We start from the raw sequence: 27,989 nt of genomic DNA on the forward strand, positions 1-27,989 counted from the left end.
CATTGTTCCTGTTTTGGGATTTACATCCTCACTCCTGCCTCTTCGTTTTGGATTATTGTTTTTATTGCTTCTGTTGCCTTATTGGATATTAATTTTGGACTGCCTTGTTTTGTTTGGACTTTGCCTTTGTTTGGAGTTGTTAGAACTTGCCACTCACCATTCTGAGTCTGCCATTGGTTCCTTTTCTGCCCGAGCACATGACAATTGAAAATGAGCATCGTTAGTTGTATCACTACAAGTATTAACTATAAGACAGGGGGGGAAATGCAAACATTACATGATTTTGGTTATGCAAAGTTCTTCAAACTATTGCTGTCATCGTGAGGTGCTATGGTGCAGTACATAATGTGAAGACTGCCTGACAACAGTCGTCAATGTAAAGAGCATTTCAGGTGCTGTCAGATGACATAATGAGCACGCACTATGTAGAGTACTAAGACAAAGTGGAGCTTTGCTATCTGATAGGTACACGTATATCAAGTCAAATTGGAGATTAAAGGGTTGTCTATGTGCAGTGAGGTGTCAGTCTTTCCAGCTATAGCTTGCTAAGGAATGTGCTTTTTTTAATTATCTTAAAAAGCCATATTTTTATACCTTCACATCTAATCTATTGTGTTAACTGCAAGACCACAGAAGACAGGAGAAGTGAAGGAACAGTAGCTGGGAGGTGCTAATTGAGGGGAAGTCTCATTTTTCGGGGCCTGTGATGACGGTAGCGTCTTCTGTTGTGGATCAGCACATCACATCATGTTTAACTGTCAACTCAGTTTTTGTGTAATGTAAATATTATAAGAAAGGGTGGACGAAGGAAGTTCAAGCTGCATTAATTACTGGATGTTACAGATTAGCTGTGTGGACATACGTTGACTGTTAAACACTGAACACAAACCATCTGCATAAATCACACATTTGACTTTTTCTTTCCGTAGCAACACCTTCACCTGGCCAAGTCCTTAGCAACCAGAGCTGCTGATTTCACTACGTACACCATCAGAGCCCGATACCAAGCAGCAAGTAACAGGTACAGCTATTTCATCAGTTTCAGATCCAACATAAATCGAGTGGAATGGAAGGAAGAAAACGTGGCAACTGCTAAGAAAAATACTCAAGTAATTTTGAAAACAAAACAAAGAAAACAAAGACAACAGTACGTTTCATCTAAGGAAAACTCTCCACGGGATTCTCAAACTGGAGTCATGACAATGAGAGCCCTGCATTTAAAGGGGATCAAAGTAGAAAATGTGATATTCACCATTATTGTCACAGCCAACATGCCCACCTATAATATGGTAATTGTTTCTGGATCCATCCAGGTGCACCACAGGGGCACACTTGGAGACTAAAATACCCCAATCCAACAAGCCCATTGTTCTCCCAATCAATTACCCTATTCACATTTGTGCTGTGTGTCACCACAGCTTATCTTTATATGTAGGTTTGCTCACACACACACCTTCACCAGAGGAAGAAGTTTGCGGCTGACATGTTGTCATGTCCAAGAATAGGAAACAAGACAGGTGTGTGCGTGTAAGAGTTAAATAGATTTTATACAAGTTCTTTTCTCGTAAAAACTCAAAAATCAAAAGATCGCGTGGAGCTTTAAGCGCTGATCTGTTTCCTTCTAACCAACTGCCGCCACCTGGACACTTGATTTATAAACTGCCAGCATAAATTCTGCATGCTAATCTCCCATAGCAGATGAACACATGTTTACACTTGAGTGAGTGTCTCCTGGGCAACGCCACACTTGTCCTGAAAATAATAAGAGGATGAACAATCATAACTGTATGCAGCATCAAATGTGTCATATGTCACTAAAAGCCGCACCTAGTTGAAAAAAACTAAACAGAGAAAACACTAGATTTTCAATCAGCAGCACAAGGTAAGGCATAAAAGAGCTTTTGTGATAAGTAGCAAATTTAACACAATGGTGCTTCTATACCACTATATTTATTCATAAAGAACAAAAAATGTAAAATCTGGGCTAATCAGGACTCAAATCTGTGTCACAACCATCAGCTCAGCATTTTTCTGAGCTGACCTGGATAAGATGCCACGACAAGCAGTCCACACTGTCCACCAGCTGTCACAACACCATGAGTAATAGACGTATCACGCATCCAACATACTGTTGGAAAAATGCCAACAGAGTGTGTGTCACTGCGAGTGTGTGAGTGAATCTCATCTCGAGTGTGCCTCCTCTGCAGCCCCGAGGGCCCCTTTCTCTCCCAACATCCAACAGGCAGCAGGACTCGTCTGGAATTAGCTCCCCGGAGATCTGCAGCTCCTCGCCAATTAGCCTACTGGATGTGGATGTGGTCACACGGGCCAAGGCGAGGGTGGTGGAGGTGGTGGTTATGTTCACCGAGAGTGACACTTCCAGCAGGGTTAAAAATCACAGAGAGGTCTGTTCCGATTGGATGGGTGGAGATGGAAACATTGGTGCTATGACCCCTGTCACCAGGGTGTGTAACGCTGCTGATTACTCACCCACAACCGAAACCACTGCTCATATTATTCTGCCTGAGCGCTCACAGTTTGTGTTGTACACTGTTACACACTGAATATGAGGTACAAAAAAGGTCCTTTGAGAACACATTGTGTATTGGGTTGTCCAGCGTGAGCTCGCCATTGTATGTACACATGCGTGACAGTGTCTGAAGTGGGCTGCTGAGTGTGAGCCCCCAATCGTTGTGTAAGAGATTTGGAGTTGTTGTTCCCTGATGGTATGCAGTGAAAATGTCAGAGCACATGCAGGTAAACACAGTCAATATTTCTCAATAGCAAGTAAGGAGAGCATTTAAAGCTAATTCGTGTTATATTTACAATCATTTTACAGCCCATAATTTAAAAATAAATATCTTTGTAGAGTATTTCCTGCCTCTCCATCGTGAGAACAGGGCACAAAAAGGTCTTGCTAGTCTAACATTCAGCTAGTTTTTCCAGGTCTCCAAGCCCAGGAAGGTGCTTGAAGGCATAGTTACAGTTAGGTTACATTATAGAAACTGAAATAAGACTTGATTAGACCCGATTACCAAAACTTCACTTGATTTTTGTTTACAAGATGTGGTTTACTCGTCCAATCACATCCTGCCCTGCATGCCTGTCAATCCCGGGGCCCTTATTTATAAAGATGTTTTTAGATTTATAGTAGAACTTATTCTTAAAATAATTTCCAACGGTTTGCTTACCATCATAAAACATACTGAGCATAAAAAAACTACGCAGGTTCTAAGAAGTCCATTTGTAACTTACACACCTGTGATCTGTGTCACCCGCCTAACAAGCAGCGATTTCCTCTTATATAATGCCACAAATAAGGGTTTAGCCATGGACTGAAAGAGAAAAGCAAACTTTATGGAAGACGAGATCATGGCGATGGCAGAGGAGATTGAAGCCAGGCAAGACGTATTATTAGGTGGTTGATAAACAAAGCCAAACTTAAAGCTTGGGAGTTATAATTTCTATCACACTGTTCATTCAGCTAATGCACAGTTCAGCACAGGCTTTGCTCTGCAATACTCCAACATGAACAGCAGGAAATTCACTTCCATCATGTCTACACTTTGCAGGTTTAATAATGACTACTTATACATTTATACATTCACGTAAGTCAGTTTTATAAATGAGCATAAAATTCCCATGTTGACTGTTACAGAGCACAATCACCAGAGAACTTGTAGGTCTGAATCCAGTTTGATGGGCAGTGCTTTAAATGTTCCAATGCTCCACTTAGTTCATAAATGCCAAAATATGTATTTATTTCTTCTTTTCTTTCATAGAGCAAATAATGACACTGTGCTGTCACAGCTGTCGCATATAAAACAACAGATGTACATTCCTCCCTGCTTAATCTACTGGAAAGTTTTGTTTTTCCCGTATCACTCCAAACCACCGGTGACACAATCAATACTCCTTTGATCCCACTGTTAATAGTAATTCATATAACCAACTTATTATTCTTTACCTTTGTCAGTTATTATAGTATTTTTCCAATTACCTTCATCAGCTGGATTTCAGGATGGAGGACCGAAGGTGTGATCAGTGCTTTTCTTCTGCATCTACTATAGGACAGATCGCTTTTACACCAGTGCACTGGTTTTAAATGAACTTGGCTGGACATGTTGGTCTACATGAGGATCGACTCACCGTTAACATGCTGACAAATGTGGTGGCGAACACTGAATGTTGGAGCCTGTACCCCCCCCCCCCCATCAGCAGAAAAATAAATTGCCTGTGGGCGGGTGTGTGGCCTCGTATTGCTTTATCTCGCATTGCAGCTCACCAGACGTCAGTCCAGTAAGAGGCCTTTCATGCTGCTACTTTCAGCTGGTGTGCTGATGCTGCCGTTACCCCTGTTAGACCATTATCCTGGAAAACTGAATGGGTGGAGAAACAGCCGCTGTGACACTGATATGCACCAACCGCAGCATTTATAGTCCTTATTGTATTAAAAGTACTATGATGTATAGATGTATAGATGGATGGGTGGATAGACAGATAAACTTGCACATGGGTATTTACGTACGCAGAAGAAACAAAAAGATGTTTCTCATCAGCTACTAGTGCATTTAAAAGGACAACAATAAATAACCTAAACCAAATAGTTAAAATACAAGCTAAAAACAACAATCCTAAAAACACTGCACTGTTTAGGAGAGGGGGCAGGAGGTGTGTTTGTGCGTATGTGCTTGTAGGGGGGTATGTGATCGGGATGGAGAGAGGGAAGTCCATTGTGATTCTCACAGCTTGTGTAAAAACAACTGTTTAGCATCCAGCTCGATCTGCAGCTGATGCTTCTGTACCTCATCCCAGATGACAAGAAGGAGAAAAAGGGCGTAGGTATAGACAGTGCAGCTGCACTGGGGCCCGCCTGTACTGGGGGCCCTTGACAAGAGCGGCGTCACCGAGTTGCGAGCTGGTCTTTGTCAGTTACATGGTAAAAATACATCAAATGTCATCAATCAATAGTAAACGCCCATTTCAACTCTATATATAGACTCATATATGCTTTTCCCCCATTGCTGTGGTGTCTGACACCACAAACTTTTGTGGGTAAAAGTTTGTGAGTAAACCGTGTGGTTTTACGTGTGGTTCTCCCTGTTCAGCACAGACAGCTGTTGAATGAGTGACTGCCGCAACTAAAATTTACACATGATCAATAAAATCAATGCGCAGGTAACGTTAATGATTTTAACCAGCACACGGTGCAGCACGGTAGCGCCTATCTAGCGTCCTCTCATCCTTCTTCAAAGGACAGCTACGTGACAGGCGGCAGTAGGTGACGCTGAAAGCAGAGGAGCAGAGGAAAAGATGAGCGCTACGTTTCAGTCTGGCTGTAAATGTACATGTAGGCCACAGCGTGTCCGTTAATTAAAGTCTGTTTGTTGTGTTCCAACTGCTGGAAAAGTGAAGGCAGTTAGCGCTAAGTAGTGACAGTTACAGGGAGGGTCAGTCAAAGCACTGCGATATAATTATGACGATGATACGTTACATGCCAACCAGTGTGAAGAATCGGTGCATAACATTACATGGTCAATCAAACATTAATAATATCTAATAATAATATCTCCTCTTCAGACCGTCTGGAAGCTCAGCAGGATGCTTTTTGGCAGCAAGTTCAATTTCATTTGTTGTCATTTCATCCACATATAGAGTCCACAAATGAACGAAATGCCGTTTCTCAAGGCCCAAGGCCATTGCTTTATCCTGTTTGTTTTACAGTTGCATCGTAGCCTCATAATTGTAATGAGGTGCCTAGAAATTCCCACCCTTGAGGTGATGCATCAAGGAATCGAATCGTTGCCCTGATAATCGTAATTGAATTGTGAGACCAGTGAAGATGCACACCTCTAGTTGTTACTACCTTATGTCACTGAGGGAGAAGATGTGATGGGATGGGTGGTTTGAGTCCTTAATGATGTAGCTCTGCAAATACAGCGTTGCTGCTAGATCTCACTTAGGTAGGGGAGTGGTGCACCAATGGTCTTGCTGCCTGTCTTCACTACACTGTTTAGCTGTTCTTTTTAATAGGCCCTACAGCTTCCAAACCAGGAAGAGAAGCCACAGGTCAGGATGGTTTCAATAGTACCCCTGTAACAGGTAGTGAGGTGTAGGGAGACGTGCTGTCCTGAGTCTCCGGAGGGGGTGAAGCTTCTGCTGTGCTCTTTTGATGATGGCCGTGGTGTTGATAGTCCAGGTCAGGTTGTTGGCTTAGGGTACTCCCAGGAACTTCCGGCTGGCTAACTTCTCCACAGCAGCTCCATCAATGTGCAGCGGTGTGTGGTGGCGTTTGCTAGCCCTCCTAAAATCAATCACCATCTCCTTTATCTTGTCAATGCTGAGGATAGGTTATGCGATTTGGTCCATGCTGTAATCATCTCCACCTCCATCCTGTATGCAGACTCATTATTGTCCCTGATGAGTCCCACCACTGTTCTGTTTAATAATGACAGTACTTAAAGCAGTGCGTATGTTGTTCCTGCCACAGATAAATGGTTATCATGCAATACGTCTGATTCTTTTACTTTTTCAGTTTTAGACGTGAACTGATAAATGAGTTGTGCTCAATATGTTCACTGTAGAAAAAGTAATAAAGAAGTTTAATTAAGCTCATTCGGTTCTCAACAAGAGGAACTTGATCTGCCAGAAAGTCCCAACATGATGATATTAATCATAACCACTTATGCTAATGAGACCATTCACTAAGATAATTGATGTATTAATTATGCTGCTGCATCATCTTCACAGCACATGGGCAGTGTTAATGAGCTTCATATAAAGGCCGAGTTATTTTGTAAAAATAATTTATCGTTTGCAGCGCGGTCCTTTGAGACGTGATCAAATATTAGCAGTAGTTTGTGTCCGGCCTGTATGGATTTATGAGACACCAAAAATACTGTTACAGTGGTGAAAAAATAATTTGTGAGAAGAGAACATAACTTCTGACAAATAATGTTACATTGCACGTTTCCTTTCACAAGCTCTGCAAACAAAATCTGCCGCAAAAAGGCACCCTTCATAAAACACTTTTATAATCATCTCACCAACAGAGATCATTTGAGATAACATTTTACTAACAAAAATCCTTAAAATCATCACATAAAGAGTATTAAAATATAAAGCGTTCTTCCTTAATTTCTTTTTTTTGGCAGGGTGAATTAAAACAACCTCAGCCACTTCCTCCTGTTGAGATCTGAGCTGCACTTCAAAGAGCAATTCAGCAGCATTTAACTTGGACACACTCCAAATTCAAAAATGTATTCCAACTCACTTTCCAGGCATATTAATGTCTAGATAATACATGTGGTAGTAGGGCTGTGCAATCAATCGAAATATAATCACGGTTTCGATTTTGGCTTCCAACGATTATACACACAAGTTAATCGAATTAAAACAATTATTGTGCCTAGGCGTCGCAATGACGCTTGTTTTGTCTTCTGTTAAATCCAGCGCACTCTTTCCTTCACAGCGGCGCCCCGCCCCTCCCTAAATGCCCAAACTCACTCTCAGCAATACTCTTATTACTCTAAACTTCTACAACTTGCTAAGCACCATAATTAGAAACACACAAACACACACAGCGTTGCTGTCTTGGCTCTAAGATGCTGTTTAACGTAAGATATTTGATTCCTATTTCATTGGCATTTTTGAATAATGCATTATAATTAAAAAAATAAATGCATGTTGTTTCCTAAGTCAGCCAATAATCGTGTTAATAATCGTGATTTCAATTATGACCAATATAATCGTGATTATGATTTTTGCCATAATCGAGCAGCCCTATTTGGTAGTTATCCACAATTAGCCCAGTAAAAACCCTTGTGGGTTGCTGAAATAGGCCTACTTCAAACTCATCACCACCACAACACATAAGTTGTAATGTATGCACCGATTCTGCACACTGGTTGGTTACATGTAACGTATCATCGTCATAATTATATCGCAGTGCTTTGACTGACCCTCCCTGTAACTGTCACTACTTATCTAGCTAGCTCAGTGTTCCAGCTGGTTATTTATCCGTGGTAAGTTGCACACAACTTTGCTGTGAAGGAAGCAGGAGGACGCTGGAATAACATTGGTTGGGGACTTTTTATTTCTGTTCTGTCACAGCAACCTGTTCTCACTGTCTGACTCGTGACATATGGACACATGGTCAAGACCCGGCGTCAGTTTGTAACGCACTGGGGATCCCTATAGCGCCGTAGCTCAACACAAGGTAGGTATATGATATTTAACGGAAAACACTGAGTAAGGAGGTGGTTGCGGGCCAGAAAACTGACGTTTTAACTAGGAGACAGGGGTTCATGTCGTGTGTGAATTCCCCATCTCTGTCAGCTGCTGGGATGTCAGTCTCTTTGTGTTCGATGTTGCAGATGCTAGTAGGTGTCGTTAGGATCAGCAGTTATTGGAGCCCCCTGCGCCCGGTGTTCTCCAGTATAAGAGCGCGTCTCTTGTTCTGCACTGTGGACTAGAGAGGAGGGAAACCCTGTTCCCTATGCTCCACGCTCCTCGTTATTTTTGTTTCTTTCACCATACAACACTCCACTCACTATTCCTTCAAGCATGCATACCTGCTGACATGACTGACCTACTGATTATCACACTTCATATGATTATTTGAACATTAAGTTGTTTCTGTTTGTGTAAAAATAAAAGTAATGGTACCTTTGCTGAAGTTTTGTGTCACCGTACTATTCTTTTTTTGTCGCGGTTTTGAGCCCACCGTGACAAACATGAAATATTTTGATTCAAGGTACACAAGTTACGTAAATTGCGTAAGTTATGGATGTGATGCTAGTTAACTTGCGTGTTAACTGACGTACGTAGTTATTTTAACCCAAACCATGAGCTTTTCCTAACTCTACCGGACGTTGCATATTTATTGTTGCTAAGTAGGGATGGGGACCGGTTCCAAAATTTCTCAAATCCCGAAAATCTATAAGGTTCGAGCTTATCGATACTGCTATCGAGACTTGTGGGCTATCATGTAACGTTATGTCTCGAGCGTCAAATCTGATTTAATTTGAAACGCAATGGATAAGAAAATCATCAGGCTGCAGTATCTACCTGCTCTCTGTTGACGAGTTGGGTCTGGTCTTACTAAATAACCATCACTAAATAATAATCGGATCGTTAAGCAGTCTCAATAAGGGTATCAATATCAATAAAAATTAACAATCCTCATCCCTATTGCTAAGCGTTGCTAACTTGACTGCAGCGCCCTAACAGTCTAAAAATTACGCTTAAGGGCTACCCAGGGCGTTGAAAAGCAACGCCAAAGGGGCTTGACCAAGCGTCAATATGGGACGAGTCGGGAGTGAGAACGTGTTGGTCACGGCGAACACTTTCAGTATGCTTAATAGCCAAGTTACACCTGACCAAAGTAACATAACTACCAATTATAGCTACACTTTTCTGTGACCGTGGTAAAGTGCTAGCTCTTCTCTCACACACCAGGACAGACTTGCTTCCTATACCAAACCCGCTGGTCTACGTCACATACGCACATTCCCCACAAGGCCTCCTTCCTTAAAGGTGGAGGCCTAGTAAGCCTATATACTGTAGTATAAGTGTTTACCTTTAAAAAACAAGAGAGGGCCAGTGGTGGAGGAAGTACTCAGATAATTTACTATAATAAAGACCTGCATGGAAAATGTTACTAAGTAAAGCTCTGAAATCTCGTGAGAGGTGAGTTGTTGCAGGAATCATAAAAATATGTTGTTACTGTTACCGCCAATTATTTGTGTTTAACTGTCACTGTAGTAATATGCTAATCGGGCTGAAGATTGGTCTGGCCACTACCAGCCCCACCTATATCCTGCTCGTCATCCGAGGATGCCAATTGGAGCGGGGCTCCACCGCTTTCCCCCAATCCCGAAGCTGCCAGCAAGACCTCTCCCCCTTCAAATAGGGTGCCGTCCTGCTGCTCCGGGCAGCTCTCATTCTGGTGAACAGCTTGCCTCGTTGCAACTCCTGTGATTTTGTTAACTGTGTTTGAGTGGAATTCTTTGTGCTAGCGTTGAAGCTAATTAGTAGATAGATTTAGTGTGTTTGTTTAACCCATACTCGAAGTATCAGTGGTGGGTATAAACCGTGATCTGTCTGTGTCCTCTCCTCAGAAACCGGGCCAGGGTTTAGCTTTAATACTGAGCTCTCTTTGTTAGTTTCATTAGGTTTAGGGGTGCTGCGCTCTTTGTGGTTGGTTTGAAGTAGCTAAAGGGAGTTTTTTGTTTCATGCTTTTGTTTTAGTAGTTAGTTAAAAGTCTCTTTTCTAGAGATCTCCTATTGTTATATATTGTTTTCAATCGTTTACGCAGCACCCTCTTGCCCGTTTCTGTTGGTTGAACTCCTTATTTGTTCAACTCTCTGTATAAATAAATAACTTTTCTATACCAAAACCTCCTGGTTTATGTTGCTTCCCTTTCCCCTTCTGAGCTGGGTCGTAACACTTGTTTACCGTAAAACTAATAGGGCTTTTATTTGCTAAAATCACTGAATTGACCCGGCCTATATTTGGGACAGACGTCCATATGGGACAGGTCTTTAATTCCTCTCACACAAAACTGAAACTACTCTGGTAACAGTTCTGGTAACAGTATAAATATTATTTGTATAAAAATTACCCACTAATATCAAATACAGATAATTCATTTGATCTAGCTCCGACAGACGGCTTATGCGCTTTTATTTTGTAGGCAGCCACGTAATGAAAACAACAAAACGGTTGCAGGATGAGAGAAGTTAGCAGACAGAGAGCGATGGACACGTGACAGGATTCACAACTTGGATAAATTTTTATGAAAAGCTGTTTTTGTTTTGATTCTTTTGATTGGTGGACCCTTACAGACTAAAGGAAGATAAATAATCAGGAACGGACACATTCGGACACTTCGGAGGCTTCAAAGGTAACGGGAGTCATCACTTTTTTCTCTTGTACCATGCAGGTTACACCTGTAAATCTTTAAGAATTAGACTTTGGGGCTCGTTGTTTCTGTTAATTGAATTGAACGATTGAATTGTGGAGAATCTAACCGATGTAACGATGTTCAGCATGTCCACACTGACACATTGATCATGTGTTTAAACATTAATATTTGTATTCACGATCTAAGCAGCTTAGAAGCAGCTAAAGCGGCGACACCGCGGGGTTTAAGAGGTTTTATACATACAAAGAACTTCTATAAAAACCAGACCAGGCGTTTAATGGAGACCTGTGTTTATTTGTCAAAATGTGTTCCCACACCAGGCCAGGAAACGGGGTCGGCGGCTGTTTGGGACTCAGCTATTAATTGAAGTTTTACCGTATCAAAATAATGTAGTTGTACAATTTTTCTCTCTGAATTTTAGTGAAGTAGAAGTATTAAGTATCATAAAATGAAAACAATACTCACATAAAGTGCCTAAAATGTGTATTTCAGTACTTACTTGATGTATAACTGTACTTAGTTACATTCCATCACTGGTATTTTACTTTCTGTTTCTGTTGTTAACTTGTTTACTTCTTTATCTTGAAATCTGTTAGACGGGTACATCCTGTTTGTTACATAGTGCTGTCAAAAAAGGACAGAAGATACTTTTATATGGAGGTGATAAATGTCAGTGTTTTCAAAGGATGATATTTGAGTTGAGGATGGTCATGAAAAGCAGCTCTGCATTAAGACATTCTACAAGAATATCTCCGTTTCGAGTTGCCTTTCATCCTTGTTCTATTCACCTACACTCTTAATATATTCCTCTAATGCATTCCACATCAAAACAGCCCTGCACTGATTCTTATTACTGGGTCTTGTAATGCAGCCAGACTCATATGTGGCTGAAGGCTCATCTCCTTCTGCTCAGGGCTGACGTATTGCTTGCTGGGCCAGAACATATTGCTGTATGAATAGAAGGCCAGATTAAAATCCCCTTCTCATAACCAAGCATGAATAATGGATTAAGAAATTAATCAGCTCATCATTTCGGCAAAACAAAAAAAAAAAAAAAAAAGAGGGTGAGAGCTAGAGCAGAGCAGAAATCATCAATAGATAGATCGGGTTAAAAGGGCTGATGGTGTGCGGTCGTCTGTTTATCCAGCTGTTCGTGAAAGAGCAGCTGGATAAAAGGCCAACAATTTATCCAAGTTTGATAGAAATAGGCAACAATGTCTGGATAACAAGCATGCGGGACAAATGTACCTTCAACAAATATTAAACCTGGTTAGGGACCCAATGAAAGGCAAGTCAATAATAATGGACTGCACTTGTGTAGCACCTTTTTTAGTCTTCCGAACACCCAAAGCGCTTCACACTACAAGTCACAATCACACACAGATGGCCGAGGCTGCCGTGCAAGGTGCCAACTGCACATCAGAAAGCCATCAGGATCAAATCTGGGGTTCAATATTTTTGCTCAAGGACACTTTTGACAAGCAGACTGGAGAAGCGGGGATCAAACCACCGACCTTCTGATTATGTTATTGGCTGTTGACAGTTTGAAGAGTAATAATATATAAAACTAACACACATAACACAGCATAAAAACTACTTTTAAAGAATATTTAAAACATGACTTAAACCATTTGTATACCCAAATGAATCAAGCTGGTTTGGATTGAAGGGGTACTTCTACAGCAGTTTGGTCAGACATTAATCTAAAGGCACTGCACACAGTTAGTTCAACCATCCTGGGAATAAGATGGAAGAACTTAGAACCCCAAAAGAAACCACTTGAAACTCTTCAATACACCTCATAATATGACTGCGGGTACAAAATGAGGATTTCTTGTTTTTAAACAGCCTTTACCAGCAATAGATCTTAAAACTGAAAGTAGTAGGTGTACAGATATAGATATACACTGAAGATCAGTGTGAGATCAACCGACTGACCAACGTCACCATCCTTGTGGTCATGTCACCCTTAAATTTATGACTTTCTCAGCAGCTGGGGAGAAGCAACTGCTGCCGTCGTGCTCGGCGCCTACAGCCGCCTTGCTCCTGCACGGTTTTAATGTCATGTGACATGGTGATTTGCAGCGCCGGCGAAAGTTGGACACAATTTCTAACCTGCCTGCATCCAAGCTGTTCCTCAGTGTTTGTCATTTATTTGAAATCAGAAAGTAAAACAAAATAAAATTCTTACAATTTCACTTAGTGCATAATTGGTTTATTATTTTTTTAACAAAATAAGTAAACAAACTAAAAAGATGTCTATATATATATATTATATTAAAAGATGCTTAAAAATATATATATTTTTTATATATTATTTATTTTTTCATATCGAACAGACAAATAAAATAGCTCTTATTCCACTCACCCAGAATTCAGCTGTTACTGCCGCCTCGCAAAACGCTCACTTTGCAGACACTACAAGTGGCAGTTGGACTGCTTTCATTTGCCAATTTAAAATATTTCCACGCTGCGGACCCTTTAGCCACGTCCTGCCACAAACTGTGCTTTCTGTTTACGACACTTGTGTCAGCCAACGTAAAATAAAGGAGCGGGCTTAGGTTTCTGCTCAATTATGCCATTACCAATCAGTTAAAAAATGGCTACCTCGACTCCGATTACGATTGTTGAGATTGGATCATCCCCACTGGCCAGTGAAACAGCTAGCATGCTAACTAAATTAAGGTACTCAACAACAAAGGAGGAATTTTACACGACTGCTTTACGATATGACCTAACCCTAGTGCACTGTGGATAGTGGGCAAAAAGCTATAAGTTAACAATGATTTAAGGCGACAGCTGCACACAGTTGGGAAATTCTTACTTAACATATTAGCAACATTTGGCAGATGGGGCACCTGCATCCACTTTTTCTGGAGATTTCAGCTAAGAGCTAGTAAGTAGTTATAACAGAACTTTCCTAGTTATTTCTTTAATTGGTAAAGTTTTGGTTTACAGCCCAGACTTAGTAAACGTTTGCCAACTGAGTCCCCAGCACAAACCAGATACATCCGTCTTCATCACTGATTGTTAAATAATCGAACCTTATTGTTCTAATGGTTGTCACCGGCTGAAATATTTACTTTTGCACTCTTCTAGCTGTCAGTCGGCGTAAGGAATTTTACTGGGACTTCTGTCTGGCAGCTGCAGGTCAGATGCAGCTGCAGAAATATTTTCTGGGCTCTCCTTCAGAATCAGGACCTTTTTAATCAAGAGGAGCCTCATCTACTGGCATCTATATTAGTGACTCTCACTGTTACACATCAAAGCTGCTGGTGAGTGAGTTAGGTTAGGCTCATAGTAAGCCTGGTGGATGATGGGAAATGAGATTGTTATTACTTATGAGTATTTACTGGAGCTGCCACAGTATTGCCTTGTTACTGTGGGGAAAGTAGTATGGGTTTTTTTTTTTGTGTTCTTGCGTATGTGCGTGCTCATCTACACTTGTGTATGAGATTTTGTGTGCACGACTGTGTGTGTGTGTGTGTGTGCGCATTTAGATACTTTATTGTCCCCCAAGAGAAAACCCATTTTCACAGCCTGTAGATGGAGGCATTAAAAGAGCTATAATAATAAAAAATATTCACACTGGCATTTGTATGTGTGTCATTGCTGCTGGAGTGTGTGTGTCCACCTGATGCCACTGGACACTAATGAGAGGAGAGTGTGTTACAGCCTCAGGGAGCAACCTGGGGGAAATCAGTGGCTTTAAAAACACAACCAGCACCCCCTCCATCCTCTTCAAATTCTTTCCATCTCTTCCAAAACTCTATTTTTCATGCGTTTCCTTTCTTTGGTTCCTACGTCTATTAACCCATCTTTTTTTTCTTCTTGTTCAACGATTCCACTTTCATCACTGTCCTCCTTTCAGTCCTCTGTTCCTTTATCCTTTCCTTGTCTCCTTCCCTCTCGCTGGCCATCCTCTTATTATACTCTCTCTCCCTCCAGTCTTTTTCCTACTAATCCACCAGCTTCCTTACCTTTTTGTCCTGCCTCCATCCTTTCCACTTTCCATTCATCTTTCTTTTTATCCTCCTCTATCCATATTATTACCCTTCTTTCTCTTTCCCCTTTGTCCCCTCCATCTACTTTTTACCTTCTGTTAAACATTCTGTTTCACAAGTTTAACATGCTTTGTAACTTGAGATAATTTTAGTCGGTGAGAATCCAAAACATTTCCCCCTCCTCTCTGTCCTTTTCTCCCCCTCTTCATGTATGCAGTCATTCATTCATGTCTGTCTGTCTGTGTGTTGAGAGAAAAATCGCAAAACTTATGATGGAGAACACACATACACACACATATATACATATATATTTATATATATATACACACACTGCTCAAAAAAAATAAAGGGAACACCCAAACAACACAATGTAACTCCAAGTCAATCACACTCCTGTGAAATCAAACTGTCCACTTAGGAAGCAGCACTGATTGACAATTAATTTCACATGCTGTTGTGCAAATGGAATAGAAAACAGGGGGAAATTATAGGCAGTTAGCAAGACACCTCCAATAAAGGAGTGGTTCTGCAGGTGGTGACCACTGACCACTTCTCAGTTCCTATGCTTCCTGGCTGATGTTTTGGTCACTTTTGAATGCTGGCAGTGTTTTCACTCTAGTGGTAGCATGAGACGGAGTCTACAACCCACACAAGTGGCTCAGGTAGTGCAGCTCATCCAGGATGGCACATCAATGCGAGCTGTGGCAAGAAGGTTTGCTGTGTCTGTCAGCGTAGTGTCCAGAGTATGGAGGCGCTACCAGGAGACAGGCCAGTACATCAGGAGACGTGGAGGAGGTTGCAGGAGGGCGACAACCCAGCAGCAGGACTGCTACCTCCTCAGACCCCTTGTGAGACCATATGCTGGTACGGTTGGCCCTGGGTTCCTCCTAATGCGAGACAATGCTAGACCTCATGTGGCTGGAGTGTGTCAGCAGTTCCTGCAAGAGGAAGGCATTGATGCTATGGACCGGCCCGCCCGTTCCCCAGACCTGGGCCTCATTTTGACTTGTTTTAAGGACATTACATCGAAGTTGGATCGGCCTGTAGTGTGGTTTTCAACTTTGATTTTGAGTGTGACTCCAAATCCAGACCTCCATGCGTTGATAGATTTGATTTCAATTGATAATTTTTGTGTGATTTTATTGTCCACACATTCAACTATGTAAAGAAAGGAGTATTTAATGAGATTATTTCATTCATTCAGATCTAGGATGTGTTATTTTAGTGTTCCCTTCATTTTTTTGAGCAGTGTATATATACATACATACACACATACATATGTACAGTGGGGGAAATAAGTTGATTGATTGATCACGTTAACATATTTCCACTGGGGCGTATAACATTATTGTAACTGAGGAGCTAACGAGAGCATCCATGACTGTGCAAATAAAAGAACAACCAACTCATAAAGCCTAGAAATTCAACAGAGAAAACTTGCATGCCCAGTCCCACCCACATTGCTTGATTGACAGGTGACAAGATGAAAACTAAAAATATAACTGGGAGCTGAAACTCCACAGCCGGGCTATTGGCTTAATAAAATGGCAATAAAGATTATACAGAACTGTTGGATGGATTAATATTGAGAGAAAAGTGTTCCCAGATTAGTAACAGAGGAAAGCCTGCATAGTTTCCCAAACCAACAGTTTATCCTAAACGAACAGTTTATCTTCTGTACGGTGGTCGTTTTAGGATATTTCAGCTCATCAGGCTCAGCTGTACCTTGAGCCGAATGCTGACATACTTCCAGTTACGTTCACCTCCTTTTATATTGGATGTTAGGTCAAGCTAATGGGAACTCAAACACCGTCATGTTATTGTGCATAACTCAGCACACCAATGTTTGCTAACTGAATGTCAAAATGAGCCAGTACTAACTAGTGAAAACACCTGTCTCTATTCTTAAGACAGATGTTGATTGTTCTTCTTATGTCTCTATAAAAATATCCCTTTCTTTATGATTTTACACTCAATAAAGAATGTTCTGCAGCACCTTTCCTCCACCCTGCTACTGTAACAGCAACTTTTAAATGTGAACCACTCTGACATGATAAATGAGAACATTCAAACACTTTTCTTTTATTGTACTCATCTCTCTCCTGCCTTCTGTTTCCCCAACATGAGCTCCGGTGCTGGCAGAACTTCGATTCTGTTGGCTATAAGCGGGACGGCTGTCACACGGAAAAGGAAAACTTTCAAGAGGGAAGCGATTTTTAGAACGAAGCCTCCTTTTCATGCTGTGAACACACGCAGACAGAACCCTCATCTTGCTTCCCCTTACATCCACTCTCTCCCTCAGACTCTCATTTTCTTTCCCTCGATCCAACTCTTTTCCTTCCACCACCTTGTCCTTCTCTCTCCATCTACCCTCCATCCTTCTCTCCCTCTTGAGGCTGAGATCAGACAGCAGCTTTGTTCTTTGTTCTCCTGCTCAAACACAAACTGTAGCTGTAAGCATTGTTGTTAAGGACTGGGACATTGTTGCAATGCAACACAGAATATGACAACAACTTGCAAGCTATCCAATTAGTGTCAGGGAGTTTAGTCATTACTAAAAATGTCTGTGGAACCCAAAGGGTCCTTGAGACATTTTCAAGGGGTTCTTAAAAAATAAGCAATTTCACTTTCATTGACAACATGTGGAGGGACTCAAAGAGTTTAATCCTCACTCTGCTGGTATCTCCTTAGCTGCAGTTACACATACAGCTGCAATCAGTCATCCTTTCAAAGAAATTCTCAGATAAAACCTGGTACCTAAAAAATGGCTGAATCTCAAACAGCCAGGGGCGTGCTCGGTTTCACCGGTGGTAAGTCTGAGGTAAACAAGACAGTCTAAAGTCATGTGCAGCAGATCTGTGAGGATGTACTTGTTCACAGCGGTGCTTCGAGCTAAATGCTAACATCCTGGCTGTGACTTGTAAAAAAAGGATTCATTTTCAAGCTTTTTTTTTTGCTGTATTTTTCCAAGATATGGTCAAACCCTGTTCCTGGGGCACCCTAAAAACAACGCTAACTAACTTACTGCTGAATGTAAGGTTATATAGGCCGAGTGCTTTTGCTTTTTAATGATTGTAATAGTGAACAGAGACCTCCCCAGTTTACAGCAGTGGTGTTAATCCTTAATCCCGTTGTCCTTTGTCTCAATTGTGGTGGTTTACTTTTACTTGCAACCTTCAATTGCATAATGCAAACTTTCTGTCTTCTTTTTGAGATTGCTTTTTCCTTATCCAGAAATTTGACAATATTTCTCCAGAGAGTGCAGATATAAATGGTGGCAGCGCCACGCTGAGACCGACAGATCCCACAGTTCGGGGCGTGGCTTCGCGAAGGGTCAATTTTAACGTGCAGATTTTTACAAGGTAATGTCATTTTAAATTCATCCCGAGGTGGACGTGAACATGTGAACCAAACAACTGTCATCCAATAGATATTTTATTCAGAACCAAACCAGAGCCAGTTATCAACCTGTTGGTGGCGCTGGAGGTTTCATCCTCATCCTTTCGTGGCAATCCATCAAACAGTTGCCGAGATATTTCAGTCTGGACCAAAAAGAAAACTGATATTTCCAAGATAGTTTGTGCCTACATGTATTCCCACAGCATTAATCTTGTCTGTAGAGAGGCCATATTCATCTTTATTGTTTCATTCATTGGTTGTGTTCATTCTAACCAACTCTACTTTGCTGCAGTTTCATGACTCAGAGCTGCTGTTAATGAAACTCGACACTTCCTGCACATGTCTAACAACACCTTACAGGGGATTCAGCTCCCTGAAGGGGCGCTGAAGTCTTTTAATATGAAACAAGGTGTTGACTCTGCATTAACAGCAAACAGCAGCAACAAGCAGGCATTTGGTGAAAATATTCCGTCCATCCCTCCACTGCAACAGCAGCTCGTGATGACAACTTGCTGACGATGTATTGATTAATGTCCTCAGTGTGATGAAGCAGTTTATCAAACATCTAATATGCTTGCTATGAATCTCTGACTGCAGCCTCGTCTGACTCGCCTTCCTAATGAAGTTAATGAAGTGGGGAGGCAACACAAATGGAGAGGCCGCACAGACAATCAGAGGGTCTTTTTTACTCCTCTCTCCCTTCCTTCTCATCCGTCTTCCTCTTCTATGTTTTGTCTCCCTCGTATTGTGGGTCCCACTTTCAAAATGTCCCTTCTGCTGTTTGTTTCTTTACTTCCAAATTTTTTTGGAAAAGACTTTGCTGTTTTTCCAACTTTATATCTTCTCTTTCTTCCGCATCATGCATTTATTTTTGTTGGTTCAGCATGAACTGCAGCTGCAACAGTTTCTCACTATCTGCTGCAGTGGATCTATAGCTCTAACATAATGGATCACTATCTTGCATGCCAGCGAGAGATCATCACAGATCTGGCTACAAAACCGGTGGCCGCAGCAGTTTCTATGTGTACCAGCCTGGATCCCCATCTTGCATTATAATGTAACATTAATTTATTATAGATAATATGTCCGCAATATATTTTACCAGGGACCTAGTGTAAAAAAACATGCTGATGAACTACAACTGATATTTCAGTCAACTGCAGAAGGCAGCAATGCAGTAACAAGCTCATATAAAGGTTTTAAATCAATATGCCTTTGAGCTAGACACAACATGTCTGGACCTCAAACCTGCTTTAGCAAATGTTTTTTTCATTCTGCTGGACTCTCATCCAGCCGAATGGGGTTCGTGTCTTGCATGAGGCATAGTAGATTTTGACTTATTTTAAGTTTTAAGTTAAGTAATGTTACGTAGATGACTTACATAAAGTAACAGTTATATCAACCCAAAACACAATCTTTCCAGAACCTCAGTGGACAGGTACTTTCCAACGGTCATATGTGATTTAGGGAGTCACTGCATTCAACCTAATTTCTTGTTTAGGCATGAGGACAGGCTGCATTTACGGTATGGTTCACTCTGTTTCAAGCAGCAGCAGCCAGTTGTTTTTGATTTTTAGCGATGTTGATGAGTGGAATGTTATTATATTCAAAGGAGGGAAGAAAATAAACCTCATGTTGTAATAAACTGCATTTTTCCCCAGACGTATTTTAGAAAGCCAGTTGTTAAAGCAGGATTCATTATTCTGAATGCCTCCTTCTGATTGAACTGACTTTCAAATGCTAGAAAGTAGCAACAGTTAGTGCCCAACTTTTATAATTCACAACCACAGGGACTGTCAGACTGACGTATTATGTTGTTGGTAAGTCTGTGTGTGTAACACAAAAACTTCTACACACCAAATGATCCTAACACCCATCTGCTGTGCAGCTTTGCACTCCGTTGTAATAATCTTTCCTTCTTGTTATTAGCTGTCAGTAAACGCTCATCTGGGGGCTGCTGATGGTTATGAGAATGTGCACTACACAGCAGTTTCCCTGACATCTCTGTTAGCTTCTTATTCTTCCTTTCCGTTTCTTTGTTGTTCTCCCCCATATGAATATTTCAGTACATGGCTGCAGAGAGAAATACTCTAAATACAGCAGAGTCTGGCTGTTTGGGTTAAACACTTGAAAGTCAGCTACCTGCTGTTTTAATGTAACAATTGAAGTGACGCAGCTTTCAAGTGTGTCCACCTCTTTGCCTTCTGTGTGTACATTTTCAAAAAGCATGCGTAAAAATAGCAGGTCTAATTATGTCGCTGTCGTCATGAGTGAGTGATTTTCACTTCAGCTGAAAGATTACGTGTTTTTCCTGAATGTGTAGAGAGAGTTTTCTGACCTGCTGGTATTATGAAAACTCTTCAAAGTGGAAAAATGGTCAAAAATGCGTCACCATCAACCAAAAAACAACCCCCCCCCCCACCCCCCACCCCCCACACACACACACAGAAAAGACAGGTTTTCTTGCCTCCTACAAATTAATCACATTCGACTGTCAGCTGGTTGACCTTCTTTTTGTCAAATATAAGTAGTGTATTTGAGTTTGTAGTCGTTTCTATTCTGCTTTATAAGTTTCATTCATCTGGTGTTCATCCTGTCCCTGAGCCGCTGAGATGCACATCGACTATGTTTCTATGATTATGTTATTCCAAATGTGAATTAATTCGTTATTTGGCATTTACTGATTATGGTTTGTACAGCAATCTTTCAGCTTGCCAGAATATGTTTTGTTTTCACCCTGCTTCTCTTTCCTTATGAGTCAGTAACAGCAATAAAGCCAGACTATGGCTGTAGCTAAATATTATTTGTTCTCAATTAAGGATCAGAAAATGGTGAAAAACAGCCCATCACAAAACCCCAGGGTCCAGGATGTCTTCAAAATTCTCGTTTTGCAGAACCAACAGTCTAAAACAAGTTATTTACAATTTAAAATGAAATAAAAACAGAAAAAGCGGCAAATCCTCACATGTGAGAGGTTGGAGTTTGGTATTTTTGCTTGGTAATTAACATAAACAATGAATTGATTATGATGTTTACAACAAACACTCACACACACAAGATAAATCAAGGCACTGAAACTAAAAGTGTTTTAAGAGCTTGATTCCCGATGCCACTACAAAACAAAATACTTTCTCCCTTCAATAAAAATCTACTAAATTACAGGACCACATACCTAAGATGGCAATGACCTCGTCGTCTTGGATGACCTCCAGTGACCCCGACACAACGAAACACAGGGTGTCCACGCTCTCTCCGGAGTGGTAGATCAGGTCTCCGGGGGCGCAGTGGGTGGTCTGAAACTCCACCGCCAGAGAACGTAGGCAGCCGTCACTGGCTAACCGGAACGCAGGATGTTCATTGAACACCTGAGCAAGAGGGCAGGAAGTTTAGCGGTTATCATCTGTTCTTTAAAGTTAAACTGCACGGTCTACGGCAGCCTACACATGATCAGTGAGAGGGAACTTTTGCAGAGATGTTACCTTGACTGTTGAGCATTGCTTTAACAAAATTTTTGATTAAAATTGCTTCCACCTCCTGATGACTCTTAAATTCTTTACACTGATTATAAATATTCTGTTTTTTTCTGTCTTCGTTTGGTGCAGGCGGTTGGGAGGGCTTTGTGTAGCTACAGGAATGATCTTTGTTTTACTCTGAGCCGTATTCATTTTTTATTTTTGTTACTCATGTTCCAAATAAAATATAAAAGATAACTGATTTTTAAAACAAAAGCATTTTCAAAACAAAGGTTAAACATTCAGATTACGGCTGGCCGACAACTTTCAATGCTTAAAGCATCTTTCCAGAAAGACCTTTGAAAAAGAAAAGCATGAAAGCACTCAGAAGATTTAGTATGTTTTTTATTCGTTCCACATCTACAGAGGGCGACTCCTTATGTTTATGCTGCCCGGATGACCTTTCCTTTAGTGCCACTAGTAGACCAAAGCTTTAGCTGTATCCAAAATATATCTGCTGACCACGTTCATACTCTCCAGAGGATGAATTCTTTTGATTTTGAATACTTACTTGTATAAGTAACTTGATTGTTACCTTCAATAAGGCACTACAAATGACAAAGTAATGTATTTTTCCTTATAAAGGTTTTCATCTTTGTTCATAACAGATTTTTCCACCTCCCAGTTTTCCGATCTGCAGAAGAAGTCATTTGCTGAGATCCATTCATATGTACAGAATGAGTAACGGTGATGCCTTCATTTGGTTTCCTTCTTTCACTGAGATGAGTTGAGTGTTTTCATGTCAGTGCTTCCTGTCAATCACCCAAAGCTCTCAGGAACAAATGTAAATCTCCATCAGGAAATAATCCCTCAAAACCGTGTCGCCTTACAAACTTCATTCAGGGCCTTTGTTTAGCTGGGAAAGCAGTTGGCCCTCTGTCAGCACTCCTAAACTGCGGCACAAGATGAATTAAGTGTTTGAAGTTTAAGGACTACAAAACCCAGAGCCCCTCTAATGTGACATTGTTAAACAGCACACATCCCGTTAATGGACCTGGTTGGTTGTGATGCTTTACATCAAAAGGAAAACAAAGGCAAAAAGACTGTTTGAGAGTGAGAGTTCTTTGGTTGGAGAGCTCACTTGTTATTTTTCTTTTTTTCAAAAACATTTTGCATTTATGTTTCCAACAAGCGACCACTGACACTAGAATTTTATCGTGAGAAGAACACAAAACAAGCGATGTCTCTATTAGCAGTGGGACTGTTATAGTTAATTACTTTACTTTACTTTTTAATTACTTTGTTGGGCAATGGTGCTTAATGAACACCTTGTTTGCATTTTGTGCTACATCTTTTTACTTCTCAGCATTTCCTGATGGTGGGGAACAGTGCCTCCTTAAAGACGGGAACAAAGACTTCTGGATTGTAAGGATAAAAAATCTGCTTGAAAATCCGTTTACAACTCTGTGCTTCTTTTAAAGAATCCACTAATTTTTGATGGTCAAAAAAACAAAACTAGAAAGCTTAGAGCGCCGTCACGTTGCCTTGAATTTCTCAAAAGAAGTCTCTCTATACTGTCGTTTTACGCCTTTGAAAAATGGTCTGGTTTAAATGCCCGGGGTTTAAGTATTGCCTACCTGCCTTTATCAACATTTCTACATCATCAACATCCTGCACATCCCTGTAGCTATAGCTCGTACTTGATACAGTATACAGAGTTGCTTTAGAAAGAGAAAGATATATTTGAGGCATTATAAGAGCCAGTCGCTCGAATCAAGACTAATTTTACTGCGTTTTAGTCATTGGAGATGGTTGTTACACAGCTGAAGGTGTCCTTTGTTTAATGCCAGTTCAGCAGTTTGAATCTGCCAAAGTTTTGGGACCCATATCAGCTGTGTCAAGTGATGCCCAGTGAGCGTTTAACTGAGCTGACATAGCCTGCGTTATGTAATAAATGCACCCAAGGACTGGTACTCAGTATATTTAATTGTGTCCTACTCCAGTTTGTGTGAAGATAATATGGGTTCGTGGCCAATTCAGGTGTTCAGAAAACGTTATTGCGAGGGCAGACAAATGCTGTTTGTCTTGATGTGGACATTCTCATCTTTTATTGTTAGGTTAAGTGTTAGCTAAGTAAGTGCTTGTAGCTGCAATTGCATTCTGCACCACAAGTTATCAAATGAAAAAGTACATTTCCAACTAAAATTCCCCTCAATGGTACTGTAGTATTAAAAAAAAAAATCTTATCTCTTATCTCTCTTTTTCTCATGTCTCAGTTTTCTAGAAACAAAAACATATGCAATCAGAGGAGTCTAAAATCACAGATGTCTACACACAGTGGCTTTAAGCAGAGACGTTTAATAGAGGAGACACTCAATCAGATCCTCAATACAACTCTATGGGGAAAGCCTGTAACGCCAAAGAGGGCGGTTATCCCGCCCCTCCCGCTAGAAAGCCAATCTTTTAACAGCCAAAGCGAGAAACATATTTCAGCCAATCATGTGGTTCCACTGACGTAAGGGTCTGTTTTACATCTACTGTGCATGCATGGTAGTAGTATAACCAGTTGGGGAAAACGCTTTTTAAACGTTATTTTGGGGCAAAGTTATCAAACTTTTTCAGCGATTTTTGTTAGATTTTGCTGCTGATTCTATTTCATGTAGGTTTTATGCCCCGGTGACCAGTAAAAGTGCAGTTCTGGCTCTATCCACATTCATTCAGATAGGAGCCTGGTCTTGTTAGTCAGAAACAGCTGCCTGGAGGCGTTGCCAAGATGGCTGCAGAGTGGCATGACTTGCCTATAAGGACTTTGCTTTAAGAGCATTTACATGCATCAGACTGCGATCTGACAGCTTTGTTACCCTACTTGTCAGAACTCACACTTTCCATCTTGTTTTGGGGTTTTTTTATACGGTGAAGTGTGTCTAAAGGAATACCATACCTTTCTGTTGAGGTGGACACAGATGTCGGCCCGCATGTCCTTTGGACAGATGGATAAGACCTGGAAGACAGAGAGACATAAGGGGGTCACACTGCTGTTTCACACACAGACATTCCTCCGTTTGGCACCAAGACACAAACTAACAACTGCTGAAGAGGAGAACATTCATTATTTTTCTTCTTTCTGCCCAGGTTTCCCTTTGAGGATTCAACCCCAAAATATTCACAAAGTACTCAGTATTTGATGGAGGTCTGTTGGCAGCAAAATGAAGGTTTAACTTTACAAGTTAATGAGGTTGTATTTTACTCATTTAGTTCTCTTTGCAGGGATGTGTCTGGCTTTTGCAAACCTTCAAAACCCCCCTAAAGTTTACTTTTCCCGTGGTCCCATCTATAGTACAGAAAGGTCAGAGTTGCTACAGATCCTGGAGGGTAATGTATATCTGACGGACGTCGTTCCTTTCAGTCATTCAAACTTTGTTATTGAAAGAATATTGAGATGTAAAGCAGTGTTTTTGGAGACTTTGGTAAGGCAGAAAATATGTCAGTGTTGGTGAGCAGTGGCAACTCCCACATGGACACAATAATTGTTGCACACACACCCACAGAGGAGTTGGCATGCAAGTTGGTGACATCTGGCTGGTGTAAAGTCACAAAAAACTATTTTACCATGAAAAAGAAAAGGGGGGTGACCTCCATTATAATCAATGCAAACCTTATATCTGGAGCTAACGTATTTATGAGACAATAAAGCCTCCCATCACAGAGTGCCTTCAGCTGGGCAGCACTCCACCCAGTGCCCGAGTAAGAAATCTGATTTTACATACGTTATGCTGACTTTAATGGAGTGAACTTAGCAGAAATCATGTTTTGTTACTTTACACCCGCCTGACGTCACCCACCTGCGCGCCTTCTCCTCTGTGTGTGAGTGTGCACTGTCTGCAACAATTACTGCGTCCATGAGGGAGTTGCCATTGCTCGCCAACACCAACACGAGCACTGTGAACAAATCTACAGCGAACACGTAAAGAAAGCAGTAAAGGCTGCAGATGAGGTTTCTTGTTGTGGCTGAACGTCAGTATTGTGAATAATAAGTGAATGTTTGCAATGTGCCTTCCGGCCAGTTCTGTAATTAATTTTATAAATGTTTGAGTGAGTAAAAAAGGTCTGGCTTCCTTCTGATAGCCACCCAGCCCCATGACTTTTAGAAAACACAAAAGGGCTGAGATTCTTGCCAGACAGCAGCAGGGGAAGAGTCCAAATGAAGAATTACCCACCCTGCTTTGAGGCAGGTTACTGTAGTTACTGTAGCTTATTTTGTTTTTGCATTCATTTACTCCCTCCTGGATACGAGTGGCTGCCAAAAAGCCTAAGCTGTAAATTGTAAATTGCTTTGTCCGGCACACTGCACAAGTTCTGAAATCCAGCCTAATTAACTGAAGCATTTAGGCAGACATAAAAAACGAAATATTATCTCGTCCTCCACAATCCTGCCTTGTTAAATATGAACAAAATCGAAGAAGAAGACAATAAATCTAAAAGCCTCTGCAACCTCAAAACACAGCAGTCTCTGAAAATGAAAATAATCTTTGCTCTATTTAAAGTGGAGCATGTTAGTAGCACTGAGATGCTTTGGGGAGCCTCTGGTCTTTTTTTGGGTGTGTACTAACATAAACTGTATACCGTGTAATGGCTCCCAAAGTGACAAAAACTATCCACTAATTGGCCCCAGCTCTGACTGCGAGTTATTTATACTGAGGGCAGACTCGCCTTATGTTTCTTCACGAGTGTATAATTATCTCGACAAAACGGTGGAAAATGGGATTGATGGGGAGGCGTAGGCTTAGAGAAAGAAAGGAGCGTGAACGTCAATTGGAAAAATGCTGAGAAAATCAATTAGTTGGACAAACACGGGAGACGGCCCATTCAAATATGACATGAAATAATGACTAAACCTTGTGACCAGTTACATGCAGCTCCTTTTTCACAATAAAACTGATAGAACCTCCTCAAAGTCCATCTAAGGTCATGGTTTTATGACTGGCTGGTTGCAAAGAAAAACTTAAAGTTAAGTCTCTTTCTGAACGTTCCTCCAGAGGTGACATGGGGAACATAAATGAATGTAATGCTGCAGCTATCACAGGGGGAAGTCTGTCTTTGCCAAACTACGGCAGGTGATGTGCGACAGACTCTTAACTTTACATGACACATTGTTGTTTGATTACAATTATCAGTGCTTACCACAGTTATTACAAATCACTGCATGTCACCGGGTAATACTAGACCTGTCTGAGTGGAAGAACGATGCTGAAGAGAACTGAGCTGTTTTAAAATCTGACAAACAAGAAGAGGAAAACACCACTTTGTGCGTTTGCTTTTATTAGATTCTTCTCTGCCTTCTCAGAAAAGCTCTGAAGGCTGCTTACATGGTGCAGGTGATGCATGGCTTTTATAAATGGCTTCAGCACTTCACATGAGAGGGGTTTGTGTTTGTGCTTGTGTGCTGCTCAGAGCTCGTGTTGAAAATAAGTACTGCAGATTCTGAGTTATTGACAAATAAATGTACAGCGTGGAGGGTTACTGTAAATCAATACCCAGAAGTCAAACATCTCATTCCAAAGTTCAGGCTATGGAGAGCCGAGGTCCTTCCCTTCCGCCCCGTGGGATCTTGCGTCGGGAAAAATATGTATGGTAGTCAACTTTTTTGACTTGTGAGTCCAGTTTTCTTTCAACTGAGATAACAAGTTTTTATCCCGTTTGAATTGTGCCCTGAAATATATACTGTTTGTCAATTTAAATATTTGAATATCAAGATAGTCCTGTTTATTGTTTCCTTAGGTCTACACTGCACACACAGAGACTACACAATAAAAGGTATCCCCTCATGGATACACGCTGGACACTGCCCTGCACTCCCTGTTCCACAACCAGATGCCCCCAGACACACCTGTTGGAGACCTGTGCTCTAATAAGGGAACTCTTTCTAGTTTTAGAAACTAAATTGTTGTGCACATAACTGCAGTCTAAGAGGGGTTTGACGTGCAGAGGGTCAGAAGTTCACCACTCAGCAGCGTGTGTTTGTGTAAATTAGGTCATAACAGAATGAGACTGGTGACTGGCTTTAAGGCATTGTTAGTTATGTGGTTATTTTCTCCTCTATGCTTCTCTCTGTGTTTCTTCTCATTTGTTTTGAATGATGTTTGGTTTAGAGCTTCTTTATCTCTTTGTGAAACGGCTGTCTAGTTAAATGAGCTTAACAAATGTTC

At 41.1% G+C, this 27,989-nt stretch overlaps 1 protein-coding gene and 1 long non-coding RNA gene across 2 annotated transcripts in view; one reads left to right on the forward strand and one right to left on the reverse strand.

Annotated features, from left to right (window-relative positions):
* The window catches only part of kcnh5b (potassium voltage-gated channel, subfamily H (eag-related), member 5b), a 1,142,829-nt gene that overhangs the window by 53,965 nt on the left and 1,060,875 nt on the right, over positions 1-27,989 (reverse strand). The window contains exons 10-11 of the mRNA XM_046063266.1: positions 24,725-24,784; positions 21,504-21,696 (exon numbers count right to left, since the gene is read on the reverse strand). Coding sequence (XP_045919222.1) covers positions 21,504-21,696; positions 24,725-24,784 — 253 coding nt within the window. The remainder of the gene's footprint in view (positions 1-21,503; positions 21,697-24,724; positions 24,785-27,989) is intronic.
* LOC123978940 lies at positions 1,797-8,677 on the forward strand. Its single transcript, XR_006827093.1, has 3 exons — positions 1,797-1,882; positions 8,113-8,218; positions 8,376-8,677. It is a non-coding gene; the product is annotated as an uncharacterized LOC123978940 (long non-coding RNA).

The sequence above is a fragment of the Micropterus dolomieu genome, linkage group LG11, assembly GCF_021292245.1.
Source record: "Micropterus dolomieu isolate WLL.071019.BEF.003 ecotype Adirondacks linkage group LG11, ASM2129224v1, whole genome shotgun sequence".
NCBI lineage: Eukaryota > Metazoa > Chordata > Actinopteri > Centrarchiformes > Centrarchidae > Micropterus > Micropterus dolomieu.